Source organism: Hyla sarda, unplaced genomic scaffold, assembly GCF_029499605.1.
Source record: "Hyla sarda isolate aHylSar1 unplaced genomic scaffold, aHylSar1.hap1 scaffold_18, whole genome shotgun sequence".
In the NCBI taxonomy this organism is placed as follows: domain Eukaryota; kingdom Metazoa; phylum Chordata; class Amphibia; order Anura; family Hylidae; genus Hyla; species Hyla sarda.
In genome coordinates, this window is record NW_026608445.1 from 746,399 (window position 1) to 765,935 (window position 19,537).

At 40.9% G+C, this 19,537-nt stretch overlaps 1 protein-coding gene across 1 annotated transcript; it reads right to left on the minus strand.

Annotated features, from left to right (window-relative positions):
- Positions 1-1,393: 1,393 nt before the first annotated feature.
- LOC130313971 (olfactory receptor 5V1-like) lies at positions 1,394-8,623 on the minus strand. Its single transcript, XM_056552705.1, has 4 exons — positions 8,612-8,623; positions 8,261-8,392; positions 5,171-5,193; positions 1,394-2,138 (listed from the first exon to the last, which is right to left on the minus strand). The coding sequence occupies exons 1-4, from the start codon at positions 8,621-8,623 to the stop codon at positions 1,394-1,396; spliced, it is 912 nt and encodes a 303-aa protein (XP_056408680.1).
- Positions 8,624-19,537: the final 10,914 nt, after the last annotated feature.

The following is a 19,537-nucleotide window of genomic DNA, read 5'->3' on the forward strand; positions in this document are numbered from 1 at the left end:
TGATTTAGTACTTTTGTCAGGTTTTAGTATTTTTGTATTGTTTGTTCTGCTTTGTGTTCCCTAAGTCCGTATTCACACTGTGCATTTTGTTGGTCCTGTTTTGACCCTTGTTTTATCCTGTATCTCCTAGGATAGAATCCTGTTCTGAGCCTTGTGCTATCTGTCTATCGAGAAGTGAGTTACTCTTGTGTTTGTACCCGTGTTTGCTTGTATTTAGGATTTTTGTTTCCTCCTAGGCTAGTATCCCGATCACTCGGTGAAGAGTGGCAGCTGGCTAGGAGCTTATTTGGCTTTGGTATTGATGTCACTCCATGATTGGAGTGGAGTGTCTAGTGTATTTCTTGTTCTGAGTCCAGTGTGAACAGTGCTCTTGATTTCCTGACCCGTTAATATGCTATTTCCTGCCCTGTATTTATATATCTGTTTGTTGGTTACTGTATTCCTGTTATATTCCTGACTTGTTCCCTGACTTGGTACAGTTCCATTTGTTTTTGATCCATTGTTGACGGTAGGCAGGGAGAGTGGTTTTTAGGGACAGCTTAGGGCTCACTTCTCCCCCCCCCCCCCCTCCCTGTTCATGACACAGTCATTCTTTATTATTAAAGGGGTTATCTGGGGAACATAATTTATCCCCTATCCACAGGATTGGGGGGTTGGGGGGGACACCACTTGGACCCCCATGATGTCTTGTATGAGGCCCTGCTCTCAACTCACCATTCTTCTAAGCTTGCCTTTGGAGATGAGCAGAAGAGACAGCCCACTAAGCCAATCAGAGGCTGAGGCAGGATATCACTGCAACTGCTGATTGGATAAGGATCATGTGACGTCATGTCACTAAACTTAAAAAATGTAGGACCGTGGGAACCTGAGATTTGTGATAACAGTGGCGGCCTGGGAGTGAGAAAGAGAGGGTTATTTTTTTTACTTACCCCCTACTCGCAATCTTAAAGACAGAAGTGCTGAGTCTTTTGGGTCACAATGATCATGAGAATCTCAGTGCATTTTTTGTAGAATAATTTGGAATATGATACTAATCATTATATTTAATAAATATGGGGATCATATTGCTGTTTTATTTCACTTATACATTATATGGATGGTTTAATTTTTCTTTTGTTTGTATATTGTGACAGAACTTGTTACAATTGTATAGAAGAGGGGAGAATTGGAAGATACTGAAGCCTTGATAAAGCGTGACCACTTACGAAATAGCCAAAGGCTATACTCACAACTATATTGTCCCATGTTCATATCCTGACCATTATCTAGTATGCACAGGTATTACATTTTTGGCACTATAATCCAAACCACAACCCCAGGGAATATTTTGTAGCTTCTGAATGCACCATAAAATTCTACCACTTTTGGAATTTCTCGGCAAAACATGATGTGATCAATGTTTATCTTTTCTTATGAATTTTTTTTTTAGAGTTCCTGTGACATCCTTATTTCTTATACTGTAGATGATAGGATTCAACATTGGAGTCACCACTGTGTAAAGTATAGAGATGACTCTGTCCCGATCTGGTGAGTAACTGTGTCGGGGACGCAAATACATGAACACAATGGTTCCATAGTAGAGAGAAACCACAGTAAGGTGTGAAGCACAGGTGGAGAATGCCTTGTACCTCCCTTTGGAGGTATGAATCTTCAAGATGGTGGTAATTATGTGAAAATAGGAAACTATAGTCAACAAAAATGAGCACAATGCAATTATTCCCCCTGAGATGTATACAGCCACTTCATTGAATAAGGTGTCTCTACAGGAGAGCATGAAAAGTGGGGGCATTTCACAAAAGAAATGGTTAACATGATTGGACTTGCAGTATGGCAACTCAAAAGTGAAGGTAGCATGAATGATGGCATTCAGAAAGCTCACAGTCCAGGAAAAAGCTGCCAGGCATAAACATAGTTTTTTATTCATGATGATCTGATATCGTAAAGGGTTGCAGATGGCTACATATCTGTCGTAGCCCATCACTGCCAATGTTATACATTCTGTAGCTCCCAGTGCCAAGGAGAAATACATCTGAGAGGCACATCCTAAGAAGGAAATGCTTTTGTCTTTAGACAATGTATTCACAAGTATTTTGGGCACGACGGTGGAGGAGAAACAGATGTCAACGAATGAGAGGTTGCTGAGGAAGAAGTACATAGGGGTATGTAGTTGGCTGTTGACTCTTACCACCACAATTAATAGGACATTTCCTGACAGTGTGATGGTATATATAATCAAGAATAGCAGAAAGTATATTGCCTGAAGATGGGGTATGCTAGAAAGACCAAGCAGGATGAATGACTTAACTGTTGTTTGGTTGAGCTGATCCATTAGATTTCTTAAGACAAACCTAAAGAAAAGAAGAAAATACTTTACAAGTGCTATCTCCATATTTATCATTCTATTCATTTTATCATGTATTTATGGTAGTCTTAATCATTTCATTAGTGGATAACCTATCATTTGCAGCTACCCTTTCATTGACTAAGACAGAATAACTAGAGATGAGTGATCTGAGCCAGAACTTTAGGGTGACTGCAGCTATCCGAGCTTTCCAATTTGGCCAAGCTCGGCCCACATGAGCCTGCCAACAGCAGTAATAGTAACAGAAGGAATGAGATGCACATGGTGTTTTGGTGCCTGAATGAATAGAGGAAGTACTAGGAACACTGACATGACTTCAGGGTAGTCCAACATAACTTGCATCTATTAGTAAGATCACATGACCCCAAGTCATCCAGACATAGCTTGCTTTTATGTGAGATACAGCTCCCTGACCAATCAGGAGACAGCTTAGGGATGGGGTTAAAAGGCTGATAAAGCCCTTAAAGAGAGAAATATGAGAGTGAGCAGGGACTACTGAGACTACAGGGACTACAGGGACCCAGAAAGCCTTTTAAAAACTGTAGAATTTGAAAGCAACCTGACCAATGCATTGAGCAGTGGGCTGACCTCAGACAGTGTCCTCCCTCCTGTCAGCTGCATTACTGTGTCCAGTTGGTGCAGTACAAATCCCAGCCAGCAGTGTCACTGCAAACAAGCCTATAAAAGCTATTACATTACAATACCTAGCAAGCTGAGCAAAGTAGTAGACTGACATAAATGTGCATTAAAATGTTGTAAATGTAGAACATGCATTTTAGGCCAAGTTATGTGTATTTTCAGGACTTAATTAAACATATAGAATTACTACCTGGGTTTGAAGTGTACCTGTCATCAACAAAAACTTTTCATATAATGTAGATAAAACCATTATATGTATATTTGTAATATACTGTACATTGGTTGAAAAATGTGTATATTTTTGGGTAAAAAAAAGTCTATCCCTGCAGCTATTGCTTGTGTGTCTCTATGAGGAGTCCAAATACAGGAAGTGAGGATAGAACAAGCAGGGCTCTGTGCAGGCTCCTGGCTTGTCAGTCATACTCATGTGTGAGCAAGGACCCTGTCACAGAGCCTCACTGCACAGAGCACTGCTTGTCCTCAGTGCACAGAGTCCTGCTTATCCACCCTCATTCCTGTATTTGGACTCCTTATAGAGACACACAGGCAATAGCTGCAGGGACAAAAATATACATCATTTTTAACCAATGTACATTACAAATATACATATAATGATATTATCTACGTTATATAAAAAGTCTTTGTTGATGACAGGTACACTTTAACATAAATACTTATTGAAAACATTTGAGAGTAAATATGACAGCCATCTAAGGCCAAGTCATGTGCATTTTATTGGTTTAACCATATAATATTTCTACCTGGGTTTAACATAATTCCACATTCCACATTGTGGGTGAACACAGAATACCCATCTAAGGCAAAATGATGTGTATTTCTAGGTTTAATTACAGAAAAGGGATATTTTATGCATCTTTATTTTAGTGTTATAAAGCATGCAAAATCCGCTAGAACAGTATGTTTTTAAGCAAGCTGTTAGTTACCATGGGTTACCACTTTCTTAGACATTAACTCAATGTCCTAAAACCACCTGAAAACTACTTGAATTCAAACCTAGCAGTTTTATACATGGCTTTAGAGCTTTTAGTCAGTGTTATACACATTTTTGTGGCTTATTTCTTGTCGGTTCGCTAAGAGCCTTTTCATCGCGACCCAAACTCGTTAATTTGTTTTAACTTTTGGAAAGTTCGGTCTATTTGTCTGTCTATCTATCTATGGGCACCATCAGTGTCCATCTGGGTTTTAATAATCATTGGGAACTCATGGCTGCCGAAGGAGCTAATATTCAGTCTACCACTGTTTTCAACAAATTGTGTGGCATTAGGGCCATGTAGCTTAAAGACTCTCTCAACTTGGGTAAATCCTTCACATGCCTCCTTAACCCCTCATTTTTGCACTTTCGTATTTTCTACCTCACCTTCTAAAAATCATAACACTTTCAATTTTCCACCTACAGACCCATATGAGGGCTTATATTTTGCACCACCAATTGTACTTTGTAATGACATCAATCATTTGATCACAATATCTACAGCGAAACCAGACAAAAAATATTTGTGGGGCAAAATTTGAAAAAAAAAAAGCCATTTTGTAACTTTTGAGGGCTTCCGATTCTATGCAGTGCACTTTTTGGTAAAAATTACACCTCTTTATTCTTTAGGTCCATGTGGTTACAAGTATGCCTAATTAATATAGGTTTTATTTTTATTACTTAAAAAAATTATAACTACATGCACCAAAATTAGTATGTGTAAAATTGTCATTTCTGAACCCTACAACTTTTTTATTTTTCCGCATACAGGGCAGTATGAGGGCTCATTTTTTTTTGCGCCATGATCTGAAGTTCTTTTTTTATATAACTGTTTTATTTATCGTTTTCATGGGGTTTTTGTGAAATACAAAACAATAATAAAGTAGAAAAGACAATAACAAGTCAAGAGCAGTCTTGTTAGCAAACCATCAAAATCAGGCGTATAGGATTGTGTAATTAACGTCCTAAGATAGGAGCACATTAAGACTTTATGCCCACAAGAGGAGTTATAATGTAGCAAAATTAGAACTGTCATTACATATGAAATCTCAACTAGTTTCCCAAGAGACGCAGGAAATTTCCAAGAGTACATGTCAAATACATAAAAAAGAAATAAGTAGGACAAAGAAAAGTAAGATATGAAAAGATGGAAGAAGACTAGGTATAGTGAAAAAAACTAAAGAAAGAAAAGGAAGGAAAAGGAAAGTCATGCGTGGTCGGTGGAAAAACAGAGAAGGAGAGGTCAGGCTCTTGTAACGGAGCTCAAGGAGTCTTCGTAATCCTCCCAACACTGCCATACCTTCAAAAAGGCCTCCACTTTATTAACAGAAAGAGCTGATATATGCTTCATTCTTTTTATGTGTCTACTTTTTTCCAAAAGGGCCTGATAAGGTGGAACGTTGGTTTGTCTCCAGTTTTTGGCTGGCATTTAGAGGCAGTCAAAATGTGCAAGATAAGTCTCGACAGATGTTTTTGTATACCTGCTGGCATAAGGTTCAAAAGGTATGTTTTTGGATCTAGGGGAAGATGGATTTCTGTGATTTTCCTAATTAAAGGGGTACTCCGGTGAAAACCTTTTTTCTTTTAAATCAACTGGTGGCAGAAAGTTAAACATATTTATTTATGTCTATTAAAAAATCTTAATTCTGCCAGTACTTATTAGCTGCTGAATGCTACAGAGGAAATTCCTTTCTTTTTGGAACAATGATGACATCACGAGCACAGTGCTCTCTGCTGACATCTCTGTCCATTTTAGCAACCGTGCATAGCAGATGTATGCTAAGGGCAGCATGGTGGCTCAGTGTTTAGCACTGCTGCCTTGCAGTGCTAGGAACTTGGGTTCAAATCCCACTAAGGACAACAATAAATAAAGCGTAATTATTATAATAACGTCAGCAGAGAGAAAGGTGCTCGTGATGTCATCAGAGAGCATTCCAAAAAGAAAAGAATTTCCTCTGTAGTATTCAGCAGCTAATAAGTACAGGAAATATTAAGATTTTTTTAATAGAAGTAATTTACAAATATGTTTAACTTTCTGCCACAAGTTGATTTAAAAGAAAAAAGGTTTTCACCGGAGTACCCCTTTAAAGATTGCACTTCTAGCCAGAAGTGTCTCAGGTTATGACAGTCCCAAAATATGTGTTGAAGGTTACCAGTTTCCCTCCCACATCTGAAGTTTTTATTTGTACCATTTTTGTTTTGATTGGACTTTTTGATTGCTTTTTATAAATTTTTTTATGGTATGCAAAGTGACCAAAAATACGCAATTTTTGAATCTTGAATTTTTTTTACGAGTACGCTATTGACCTTGTGTTTAATTAACATTATATTTTTATAGTTCAGACATTTATACACGTGGCAATACCACATATGTTTATATTTATTTTTGTTTACATATTTATTTATTTTTAATGAAAAAAGGGGGTGATTCAAACTTTTATTAGGGAAAGGGTTATATCACATTTATTAACTTTTTTTTAACTTTTTTTCTACAAATTTATAGCCCCCATAGGGGACTATAACATGCAATCATCTGATTGTATATACTGATCAATGTTCTGCCAAAGCATAGCATCGATCAGTGTTATCGGTGCTCCATTGCTCCAGCCTGGATCCCAGGTATGGAGCTATTGAGCGATGATCAGACGCCGAGGAGGAAGGTAGGGACCCTCCTTGTGTGTCCTCAGCTGATCTAGACACCGCGGCAGATCATAGAAAGAATTGTGTGTCCTTGCTATCCCTCTGTGACTAACATAAAAAGTAATTCACACTTGACAACCATATGCGTTTTTAAGAAATGCTTTTAGTAGTTTCAACTTCTTACTACAAAATTGGAGTAATCTCCATTAGTTGCAAGTACAAAGGTACAAAAGGTACTTCACCCACAGTGCTCACTGATAAACCTCTGACAATCCTGATCCTGGGGCATATCGGAGCTGGTCTTCCTTCCTCTCACGAAGGTGTAGACAGGTGAGTGTTTGCCGGACACTTCCGACGTTTCTGAGGACACGCCCCCTTTCTCAAGTGACCCTATCGTGCAACCATCACCCATTACGTTGCATTCATCTCTCGCGAGAGCTCATTTCTGAAAGTGAGAGATTTCATATTAAAATATAGGCACATACATGCTTCATAATTAAAAATATTCCATCACAGCAATATTAAGTTAGATGTTAACAACAACTTACAGGAAAACTGAAAAATTGCATAACTCGTTGAGCCCATCTGGACTCAGCAAATTTAAAGTTTCTATCCAATACACTTCTTGTTGTAGTAATTTTCTTTTAATTTTCTCTTTCGAGTCACCTTCTATATCTTCAGTAACCAAGCAACATAATTCACTTACTTGATGACCAAAATCATAAAATTGTTTTGCTACTCCTGTTTCACCGAACTTATTCCACATTTCAATCTGGCTTGAACCTCCTTTCATATTCCGGATTGGCATGGGGAATACTGGTCTGTGTACAGTGGCTTTATTTGGTAACTGTGCTGCCTTCACAATGTATTTTACATGCTTGGCACTCAGCAGGGTCTGTCCCTTTAAGACCCTCCATTTTCTTGAAGCCTAGAGGCGGGCCTTCTCTCTAAAGCCTAGGGCTAGCCCCGGCACGTCTCATTCATTCCAGCTCCAGCTACCACAGTGATAAGATCCACAGGACTTCTTGAAGCTAATACAGACTGCAAATCTGATAAATACCAAAGCCTGTGAGTAAGGAATTGCTAGTTACCTTGTGTAGAGAGATGCATAATGTAAGGCACTTGAATAGCCATGCTTATATTTGTGTTTCATATGTTTGTTTTACAGTTTTACCGTGTTCATTATATCTCAGTAAAGATTACATCAGTTAAGCAAACCAGCGTGTCTTTCCTTGAGATTCGGTATAAACTTGATGTGAAGCTGTGTCAACGAGACAGCGGAGACATTATAGTAAAAAGGCTTTTAAAATGTTATCAGAAGCAGTTAATCAGCTTTGAATCGTCCGCAGCAGTAAAAAAGACTCATAAATCCTGTGGCTGCAGTCTGTGTCGGAGTAAGGGCGCGAAGCACTAGGAAGTGAAACTAATTCTCTCACGTGCTATAACACCGCTGTGCTGTGTCCAGTCATCATCATTATCTACGCTGCCAGCTAAATCAAGATGTAGAACCCAGAGAACAGCACTCTGACAGTTAACCCTCAATGCTGCTATAAAGAGGAAGACACCTTGCCAAGAAGTAGATCTAGGTGCACAACATTGTCTAGAGCGTCCAGTCAAACAAATCTAACTTCGGTTAGTGCCGATGCAGCAAGATTTAAACGCCATAGTTCTAGACACTCAAGCACCACCAGCCTGTCATCCGCTAGCGCCATAGCAACTAAGGCAAGAGCGAAAGCAGAGGCAGCTTGTGCAATGGCGTCCTATGCAAAGCAGGAAGCTGAATTGATGAAAGAACAAGCAAAAAGTGAATCTGAAGCACTTAGAAGAAAAGCAGAAGTGCAAGCATCTTTACACTTACTGCATCAGCAGAAAAACGCTGCAGCAGCCTTAGCCGAGGCAGAAGTTCTCACAAGGGCTGCTGAAGTTCAGTTCGCTGACATAGAAACCCGGATGTCACCCCTCAACGTAAGCCAACTTACCCGTGAGTACATTTAGTCACAAGCAATCATGTACACTGACCAGCAGTTCAATGACACACCAAGACCATCATTGACTCCACCAGCAATAAGCAACTTTGATTCTACGCAACATTGCAAGACTGAATCAGAACCTCAGGGTAGGAAGTCAAGTGGTCGCATGCTCAGAGACCAATCTGCCAACCTGACAAGAGTGCAAACGGATGCTGATGTACTCCCTCCTCAAGCAAATACAAGTCTGGATTATAGCAGAAAGACTTACAACAGAGGAGAACAAAGCAGACTTAGTCAAGTACCTCATCAGCCTTACCAGCCGCAGCCATACCCTGAGTTTACACCCAGGAAGTATTCACCAGATGTAGCAAGAGCTACAGAGGTAGCAAGATTCCTGATTCGCCGTGAGATAGTGAACGCTGGTCTAATGAAATTCGACGACCGCCCAGAAAACTACTGGGCCTGGAAGTCATCTTTCCTAAGCGGTACCCAAGACTTAGATCTGACAGACAGAGAAAAGCTTGATCTGCTCGTCAAATGGCTAGGACCAGAGTCCACTGAGCAAGCCCAAAGAATCAGATCAGTACATGTTCATGATGCAGCAGCAGGACTTGCAATGGTGTGGAAGAGACTAGAACACTTCTATGGGTCACCTGAAGTGATTGAAGATGCTCTTCTGAAGAGGATAGAAAACTATCCAAGAATGACAAACAAAGACAATCAAAAGCTGAGAGGGTTTGGGGACCTACTCTTAGAAATAGAAGCCGCTAAGTCTAGTGGATATCTGCCAGGTCTCTCATACTTAGATACAGCACGTGGAGTTGATCCCATAATCGAGAAACTTCCTTTCAACTTGCAAGAAGGGTCGGTCACTCAAGCATCAAGATACAAGAAAGATCATCGAGTCGCATTTCCACCGTTCGCCTTCCTTGCTGAATTCATTGTAGACCAAGCTGAAACACGCAATGATCCAAGCTTTGCTTTCCTGAACAAGAGAAATGCAAGCTCCCCAAAGGTAGAGCAAAAACATCCAATGCCTTACAAAGAACGCAGAGCAACAGTTTCTGTACGGAAGACAGAAGTCTCGCCTGAGTCTGCTGTCAATCAGGAAGACAACACAAGTAAGAAAGTTGAGGAGCCAGACAAAATATGTCTAATCCACAACAAGCCTCATCCACTAAGAAAATGTCGAAGTTTCAGAAGTAAGACATTAGAAGAGCGCAAAGCTTACCTCAAAGACAATCACATTTGTTTCAGATGTTGCGCTTCAATTCAGCATCTTGCAAAAGACTGTACAAAAACAATACAATGCACAGAGTGCAACAGTGACAAACACCTGTCAGCACTACACCCAGGACCACCACCATGGAAACAAGAAGTTCCAGCAATTCAAGAAGATCATGGTGGGGAGCAAGGTGAGAGTACAACGCCAGCAGTAACCTCAAAGTGCACTGAGATCTGTACAGAGCAGGGCCGTCCCAGATCATGTTCCAAGATATGCTTAGTCAAGGTGTATCCTGCAGGCTTCAGAGAAAAAGCAATCAAGATGTACACAGTCTTGGATTAACAGAGTAACAGATCTCTGGCAAAAACAGAGTTCTTTGACCTCTTCGGTGACAAAGGAAGTCCAACTCCATACACCCTGAAGACTTGTTCTGGAGTTGTAGAGACAACAGGGAAAAGAGCAAACAACTACATCATTGAGTCATTAGATGGAAAGACAAATGTGAGTCTTGCTACCCTCATAGAATGTAATGAGATACCAGACGACAGGTCATAGATCCCCACACCCGAAGTTGCTCGTTATCACCCCCATCTGGTGCGAATAGCAGACTAGATACCAGCACTAGATCCAGATGCTGCAATCATCCTTCTACTTGAGAGAGATATCCTCAGAGTGCACCAAGTCAGAGAACAGTACAATGGGCCACACAAAGCACCTTTTGCACAATGCCTTGATCTCGGATGGGTCATCATTGGAGAAGTATGTCTAGACGGACTCCAGAAACCAGAAAAGGTGAATGTCTACAGAACACATCTGTTACAGAATGGTCGTACATCTTGTCTTTGACCATGTACCAACAGTCTACACATTAAAGAGAGACTTGTTAACCTAACACATCATCAGAGTATCCAGAGGTGCATGGAAGACTTAGCCTCAACTGGAGATACAGATGAACTGAGCTGTAAGGTGTTTGAAAGAACACGAGACGAAGACAAGCCAGCACCCTCTGTGGAAGACACTCTCTTCCTTGAGATCATGGACAGAGAAGTCTTCAGAGACAAATCAGGCAGCTGGGTAGCCCCTCTACCCTTCTGGTCACCACGCCATCGCCTTCCAGACAACAGGGTACAAGCAGAGAAACGCTTCACTTCGTTGCAGCACATGCTACAAAGAAAGCCAAATATGAAAAAACACTTCCAAGCCTTCATGCAGAAGATATTTGACAACAATCAAGCTGAAAGGGCACCACCACTACAAGAGAACCAAGAGCACTGGTACTTACCAATATTTGGGGATGTACCACCCTCAGAAACCAGGTCAGATACGTGTAGTATTTGACTCTAGTGCGAAGCACAAAGGCATCTCACTAAATGATGTCCTTCTCAGCGGACCTGACCTGAACAATACACTCCTTGGAGTACTCATCAGGTTCAGAAAAGAACTTGTAGCAGTGACAGCAGACGTACAACAGATGTTCTACTGTTTCCTTGTTCGTGAAGATCACAGGGACTACTCAAGGTTCCTGTGGTATGCAGACAATGACTTTAACAAAGAAATCACAGAGTACAGGATGAAGGTACATGTGTTTGGAAACAGCCCTTCTCCACCTGTAGCTATCTACAACCTGAGACGAGCAGCACAGCAAGGTGAAAGACATGGTCAAGAAGCCACACAGTTCGTCATGAAGAACTTCTACGTAGATGATAGACTTGCTTCTTTCTCCAGCAACGAAGAAGCTATCAACGTCCTGAAAAGTACAAGAGAAATGTTGGCAGAATCCAACATAAGACTGAACAAGGTAGCTTCCAACAGCAACAGAGTCATGGAAGCATTTCCAATGGAAGACCGTGCTAAAGACCTCAAAGACTTGGATCTAAGAACAGAATCACCACCCTTGCAAAGAAGTCTTGGGATTAGTTGGGACCTGAAGACTGACAGTTTCGCCTTCAGGGTCTCCAGAGAAGAGAAGCCATTCACAAAAAGAGGTGTCCTATCTACAGTCAACAGTCTTTACGACCCCCTGGGGTTCGTAGCACCCATCATTATGCAAGGTAAAGCTCTTTTGAGACAGATCACTACTGAGCAAGAACAAAGTGACTGGGACGTACCTCTACCTGAAGAGAAGGAAATGCAGTGGAAGTTGTGGAAAGACTCATTGTTAGAGCTTGAACAACTCAACATCCCTAGACCATACGTATCTGTTTCCTTGTCTGCTACAAAGAGAAGAGAAATATGCATATTCTCTGACGCCTCCACTATGGCTATCGCATCTGTCGTCTACCTTAGGGTAATAGACACTGAGGGACAAAGCCATGTCGGGTTCCTCATGGGAAAATCTAAGCTGGATCCCAGACCGGCTCACACTGTCCCACGTCTAGAATTTTGTGCTGCTGTCTTAGCTGTAGAGATGGCAGACATGATTACAACAGAACTGGACATTGAGATCCATGCAGTGAACTTTTATACAGACAGCAAGATTGTGTTAGGACATATTCACAACGCTTCAAGAAGATTTTATACATACGTGGCCAACAGAGCGGCACTTATCAGAAAGTCTACAAGTCCAGAACAGTGACATCACATCAGCACAGACAAGAACCCAGCTGATCATGGGACAAGATTGGTGCCAGCCACTGCACTCAAGCAAACTAACTGGTTCGTAGGTCCATCCTTTCTTCGTAAACCAGAAACCAAAGAAACTACTCAGGTAGAGACCTTTCAGCTCGTAGAACCAGATCAAGACAAAGAGGTAAGACCTCAAGTTGCAGTATGTAGGACTTTAGTTACAAGAGACAGTCTGGGCGCCCATAGATTTAAAAGGTTTTCCAGCTGGAAGTCGCTGACCCGTGCAATCGGAAAACTTATCTGTCTAGCCAGATCCTCCTGCAGAGCTACCAATACTGATCAGCATAGCAATGACCACCTTGAACAAGCCAAGGTCACGATCATCAGATGCATCCAGCAGGAAGTCTTTAAAGAAGAAATCCAAATCCTTATGAAAAAGGAAGAGGTTTCTCGACACAATTTGCTAAAGAAGTTGAACCCTATCCTCGACAAAGATGGAGTGTTAAGAATTGGAGGTCGCTTGTCGGCAGCAGATACAACTATCCAAGAGAGACATCCCTTCATCATACCCAAAAATCATCACATCGCTCTTCTTCTGGTGAGACATTATCACGAGCAAGTCGCACATCAAGGTCGACACTTCACTGAAGGAGCGGTACGGTCAGCAGGGTTGTGGATCATAGGAGGTAAGAGACTAGTCTCCTGTGTGATCAGCAAATGCGTGACCTGCAAGAAGATTAGAGGGAAACTTGAAGTTCAGAAGATGTCAAACTTACCTGCGGACAGACTTTCTTCAGCTCCTCCATTCACTCACGTAGGTCTAGACGTTTTTGGCCCTTGGAACATCTCTTCTCGCAAGACCAGAGGATGCAGTGCCGAGAGTAAACGTTGGGCTGTTCTGTTCTCCTGCCTGAGTACCAGAGCAGTTCACATTGAAGTGATTGAATCTTTATCCACTTCAAGTTTCATCAATGCCTTGAGAAGATTCTTCTCTATCCGAGGACCAGCAAAATTGATTCGTTCAGACCGTGGCACAAACTTTATTGGGGCTTGCAAAGAGTTGAAGATCATTTCTACAGACTCTGAAACAGGTTCCTATCTTCAAAACCAAGGATGCACTTGGACTTTTAATCCTCCTCACGCATTGCATATGGGAGGAGCCTGGGAGAGGATGATAGGAGTAGCTCGTCGCATTCTGGATGCCATGCTCCTGAAGGTTGGGTCTACTCGCCTCACACATGAAGCTTTGACTACGCTAATGGCTGAAGTCATGGCCATTATGAAAGCCAGACCTTTGGTTCCTGTGTCCACAGATCCGGAGATGCCGGCAGTCTTGACACCCGCAATGCTGTTGACTCAGAAGATGGAACCAGTGACAGCTCCCACAGGAGACTTTGACCTCAAGGACTTGTACACCAAGCAATGGAAACAAGTTCAAAGTCTTGCGGACATTTTCTGGAAGAGGTGGAGACAGGAATACCTGGTGACACTCCAGCCACACAAGAAATGGCAAGATGACAAGCCCAATTTACAAGTTGGAGATGTTGTTTTACTGAAAGACTCTCAGGCCCACAGGAACGAGTGGCCTATTGGACTCATTGTGGGGACTGATCCTCGGTAGTGATGCTAGAGTTAGAAAGGTTGAAGTTAGAATTGTTAGACAGGGCATTCCCAAAGTGTATGCAAGGCCAATTTCTGAAGTAGTTTTACTTCTGTCCAAGGGTTAGTGGCATAACAAAAAGTATGCCAGGTGGGGAGTGTGCTGCCTTCGCAATGTATTTTACATGCTTGGCACTCAGCAGGGTCTGTCCCTTTAAGACCCTCCATTTTCTTGAAGCCTAGAGGCGGGCCTTCTCTCTAAAGCCTAGGGCTAGCCCCGACACGTCTCATTCATTCCAGCTCCAGCTACCACAGTGATAAGATCCACAGGACTTCTTGAAGCTAATACAGACAGCAAATCTGATAAATACCAAAGCCTGTGAGTAAGGAATTGCTAGTTACCTTGTGTATAGAGATCCTAGGCATTTGTAGATAGATAATGTGTGTTTTCAGTGTGTAGTAAGTGAGCACATGTTAGACCCTATCTATGTATTAGCTATGCATAATGTAAGGCACTTGAATAGCCATGCTTATATTTGTCTTTCATATGTTTGTTTTACAGTTTTACCGTGTTCATTATATCTCAGTAAAGATTACATCAGTTAAGCAAACCAGCGTGTCTTTCCTTGAGATTCAGTATAAACTTGATGTGAAGCTGTGTCAACGAGACAGCGGAGACATTATAGTAACAGTACAGTGCATTAGTCAGTCACTGATGTTTACTGTGTTTCTGATATAATTTGGCCCTCGTATTATTTGATTACTGCTATTATTGGTATTGTTAGTCTGTGTATAGTGGTTTTTATTCAGTATTGTGATATTATTCAGTCTTTGTGTAGTGGTATAATTGGTTTCACGTATACTGTCATTATTGGTAATAGTGGCCCTGGTATTTATGATTTGGTCACTAACAATATGATGGTGATATGTAGGGTGATCATATTCCTCCTTGTATACTGGTATTATTGGTAATTTTGGTCTCAGTATACAGGCTTTGGTCAGTAACACTATGATGGTGATAAAATGTATGTCATTAAATTCCTCCTTGCATTGCCCCCTGAAACACTGCCAGAACATGTCAGTAGCACAGAGGTTATGAATTGACAACCTCAGAGTCCTGTCTACAAATGCTCGGTAATTTTAGGTAATAAAATCAATGAACTTGGGTCAATAATGGCATCTGAGAATGTAGATTTAGTGGCTGTTACTAAGACATGGTTTAATGAAAGTAATGACTGGGACATAACCATACCAGGGTACTCTTTATACAGAAGAGACAGAGAAGGCAAGAAAGGAGGAGGAGTGGCCATGTATGTGAAAGATAGCATAAAATCTAACCTAATACAAGTTAGTGAGGCCAACATAGAGTCAGTTTGGGTTATGTTGCAGTTTGGTTATCATGCAGCAACTCGTGTAGGTGTGATATATAGACCACCTGGCCAAGTTGAAACTTAGATGATCTACTAGTTGAGGAAATAGCTAAAATGACAATGAAAGGAGAAGTTATCATTGTGGAAGACTTCAATCTTCTGGATATAAACTGAAAAACCAAAATAGCCAAATAGTTCTGCCAGGAGAAATATCCGCATACCAGCTGTCGGGTCGTGGCCACTTGTTGGCCCCTCAAAATTCTCAGCACCAGGCCCATGATGCTCTTAATCCGGCCCTGTCTACATTATATAAAAAAGAAGCAGACAGAAATAATGTTCTTTTGAGACAGAGTCAGGTTGCACCACAAACATTCAATGGAATACTGAAAGGACAATTCATAAGAGCAAAGCGAATATGTAGTAAAGATGAGGATTATGTGAAAAATAAAGAAATGTTAATACAGAAATTTGTTAAACGAGGTTATGAAGAGAAAAAAGTAAGGAGAGTAGGAGAAGAAGTTAAAAAAATACCAAGGGAAAAACTGAGACAAAAGAAAGGTAAAAATAAAAAAGGAAAGAAGAGAGAAATTTTTCTTTCATGTCTACATATGATTGCCATGCACAATTAATAAAAAAGACTGTAAATAAATATTGGGGACTGTTACATGCAGACCCCAAATATGGAAAAAAAATTGAAAAGCCACCAAGATTTATTTACAAGAAAGGTAAATCATTGGCAAATTTTTCGGCACGTGCAGACATGAAAGAAAAAAAAAAAAGAAAAACCAAACAGTCATTTTTATGTGCAAAAAAGAAAGGAACGTTCCAATGTTTGAGTTGCCAAAATTGTAACAGCATTATAAAAACTGATATTATTTGTCATCCATTAAAAGGTTCTAAAATTCCTGTAAAAGGCTGGTACAATTGCAACTCTAAGCATGTAGTTTACATGTTAAAATGTCCTTGTGGACGAGTTTATGTGGGGCAGACGATGAGGAATGTGAAATGTTGGATTAATGAACATCGATGCGCAATCCGGAAGGTTCAAGCCAGATTGAAATAGGGAATAAGTTCAGTGAAACAGGAGTAACAAAACATTTTTATGTTTTGGTCATCAAGTAAGTGAATTACGTTGGTTGGTTATTGAAGAGATAGAAGGTGACACGGAAAAGAAAATTAAAAGAAAATTACTACAACGAGAAGTGTATTGGATAGAAACTTTAAACTCGCTGAGTCCAGATGGGCTCAAAGAGTTATGCAATTTTTCAGTTTTCCTGTAAGTTGCTATGATGGAATATTTTTAATTATGAAGCATGTATGTGCCTATATTTTAATATGAAATCTCTCACTTCCAGAAATGAGCTCTCGCGAGAGATGAAGGCTATGTAATGGGTGTACGATAGGGTCACTTGTCTACCCCTTCCTGAGGGGAAGGAAGACCAGCTCCGATATGCCTGTTAAAGGGTGAAACTACACCAGCTGCTGGATCAGGATTGTCGGACGTTTATTAGTGAGCACTGTGGGTGAAGTAACTTTTGTACCTTTGTACTTGCAAATAATGGAGATTGCTCTGATTTTTTACTAAGAAGTTGAAACTACTAAAAGCATTTCTTAAAAACGCATATGGTTGTCAAGTGTGAATTACTTCTTATGTTGGATGCTGCTTTAGACGGAGTGGAGCCTCCGTTCACTCACACCTACCACCCCAGTGCTAAAAATAAGGTTTATCATTCTATTTATCTATCCCTCTGTGAGTTTACAGGAAAGTACAGCTAGGATAACACTAGAGACTCAAGAGTTAAGTAATTACTGGTCACTGGTCACCTCTGAGGGCCCTTGCTGAACTGTATAAATTTTACCATCTGTCTACCCTCAGTAAGGCTACCGTTATCCGTAACTTGGCATCAGAGTCATTATTGCCCCAGTGCCTAGCCCAGTATCCAGCGGTAAACCTTCAGGTGGTATCGAGGATAAACCACGCCCTGGCGACACAAATAAAAGGGGTTAATGCCATCTGCCCCTAGGGTAACAACATCTGCCCTCATCACACCCCGTTACCACATAAGCGATTACATACAGTTACATCAGGTGACTCGCACGTGGGACATCTTCTCTGATCAGCAACAGTTACTTTCCTTTTTCTTCTCCATCTGGCCCAGAATGTCACGACGATTCATTCCAGACTGAACTTGTCTCCACAGAACCTGCAAGACAAACATTTTAGGCTCTGCACTTTTCCAGCACCTAAAGTGCCCCAAACAGTAATAATGCCCACTGTAGAGATTACTAGCCCTCCTGTACAGCCCCTATATGGCAGTAGGCCCTGACCGAAGTTAGTTACCATCACAGTCCGACTCCACAGTAGTGGCTGTTCTGCTCCTCATTGGTGGGCAGCAGAGGGTCTGGTGTATTCTAGCAGACGTGACTGTCTCAGCACATCTACTCCCAGCAGCCATTAACCTGTTAAAGTGGTAGAGGGCGTCTGCATTCCTAATGTAATGGTAGCGGTCCTGGGGGACTGTCACTCAATAGTACATAATGTAACAAATTACCTTTCTGATAACAAACTGTAACAAAACCTTCATAGAATTAAGAACACAGCCCAATTTGGCCTTGAAGACACAAAGTTTACATTTCTTTGCATTTTGATTTCCTCCTCGCTTTCTAAGAGCTATAACTAATTTCGTCATCCACAGACCCATATGAGGCTTGTTTTTGCATGATCAATTGTACTTTGTAATGACATCACTCATCTATATATATAAAACTCAATGTGTGTGTGTATGTGTGTGTATGTTCCACAAAAACTTCCAAACGGCTTAAGATATTAACATGAAACTTGGCACATATGTTACTTATATGTCAACAACCAACATGGGATAGGTGATTTAGGAGGACCGGATAGGAGGACCGGATAGAAGGACGGGATAGATGGACTGGATAGGAGGACCGGGATAGGAGGACGGGATAGGAGGTCGAGATAGGAGGATGGGATAGGAGATCGAGATAGGAGGACGGGATAGGAGGACGGGATAGGAGGACGGCATAGATGGACTGGATAGGAGGACCGGGATAGGAGGACGGGATAGGAGGACGGGATAGGAGGATGGGATAGGAGATCGAGATAGGAGGACGGGATAGGAGGACGGGATAGGAGGTCGTAATAGGAGGTCGGGATAGGAGGACAGGATAGGAGGACGGGATAGGAGGACGGGATAGGAGGTCGGGATACGAGGACTGGATAGGAGGTCGGGATAGGAGGACGGGATAGGAGGACGGGATGGGAGGTCAGGATAGGAGGACAGGATAGGATGACGGGATAGGAGGTCGGGATATGAGGACAGGATATGGGGTTGGGATATGACAACAATATATGAGGACGGAATATGAAGTCAAAAGCTTCCTCCTTTGTTTATTTTCCTCCCCAACAAAGATTAGAATGTAAAAACCGGGCAACGCCGGGTACTCAGCTAGTTTTACTATAAAATCTATGGCACAACCAAAAAAAATATAATTTGTGAGGGAAATTGAAAAGAAAAACACAATTTTGCAACTTTTGGGGGATTTCGTTTATTTGGAGTGCACTTTATGGTAAAAATGATATGCCATCTTTATTCTGTGGGTCAATATGATTAAAATGATACCCATGCTTACATGTAAAAAAAAAAAAGTGAAGCATTTTTTTAATTGTATTCTGACCCCTATAATTTTTTTTTCATTTTGCCTATACAGGGCTTATGTTGGCTAATTTTTTTGTGCCATAATCTGTAGTGTTCATCAGTACCACTTTTGCACATAAAAGCCTTTTTGATGACTTTTATATTCAATTTATTCTGGGTTGTGATGTGGACATTGGCATTATTTTACATTTATGCCGTTCACCATATGGGATCATAAACATTATATTTTTCAATAGTTTGGATATTTAGAATATTTTCACATGCAGTAATACCAAAAAGGCAGGGTTTTTTATTTATTTTTATGTTAAAAATAGAAAAAGGGAATTATTTAAATCTTTATTAAGGGAGGGACTTTAAAAATAAAAAAACAACAACATTGTTTCTTAGTTTACTTTCCCTTTTTTAGGTCCCCCATAGGGAATTTTTACATGCAATCTTCAGATTCCTAAGGCTGGGTTCACACTACGTTTTTCAACCACGGTTCCCGCATACGTTT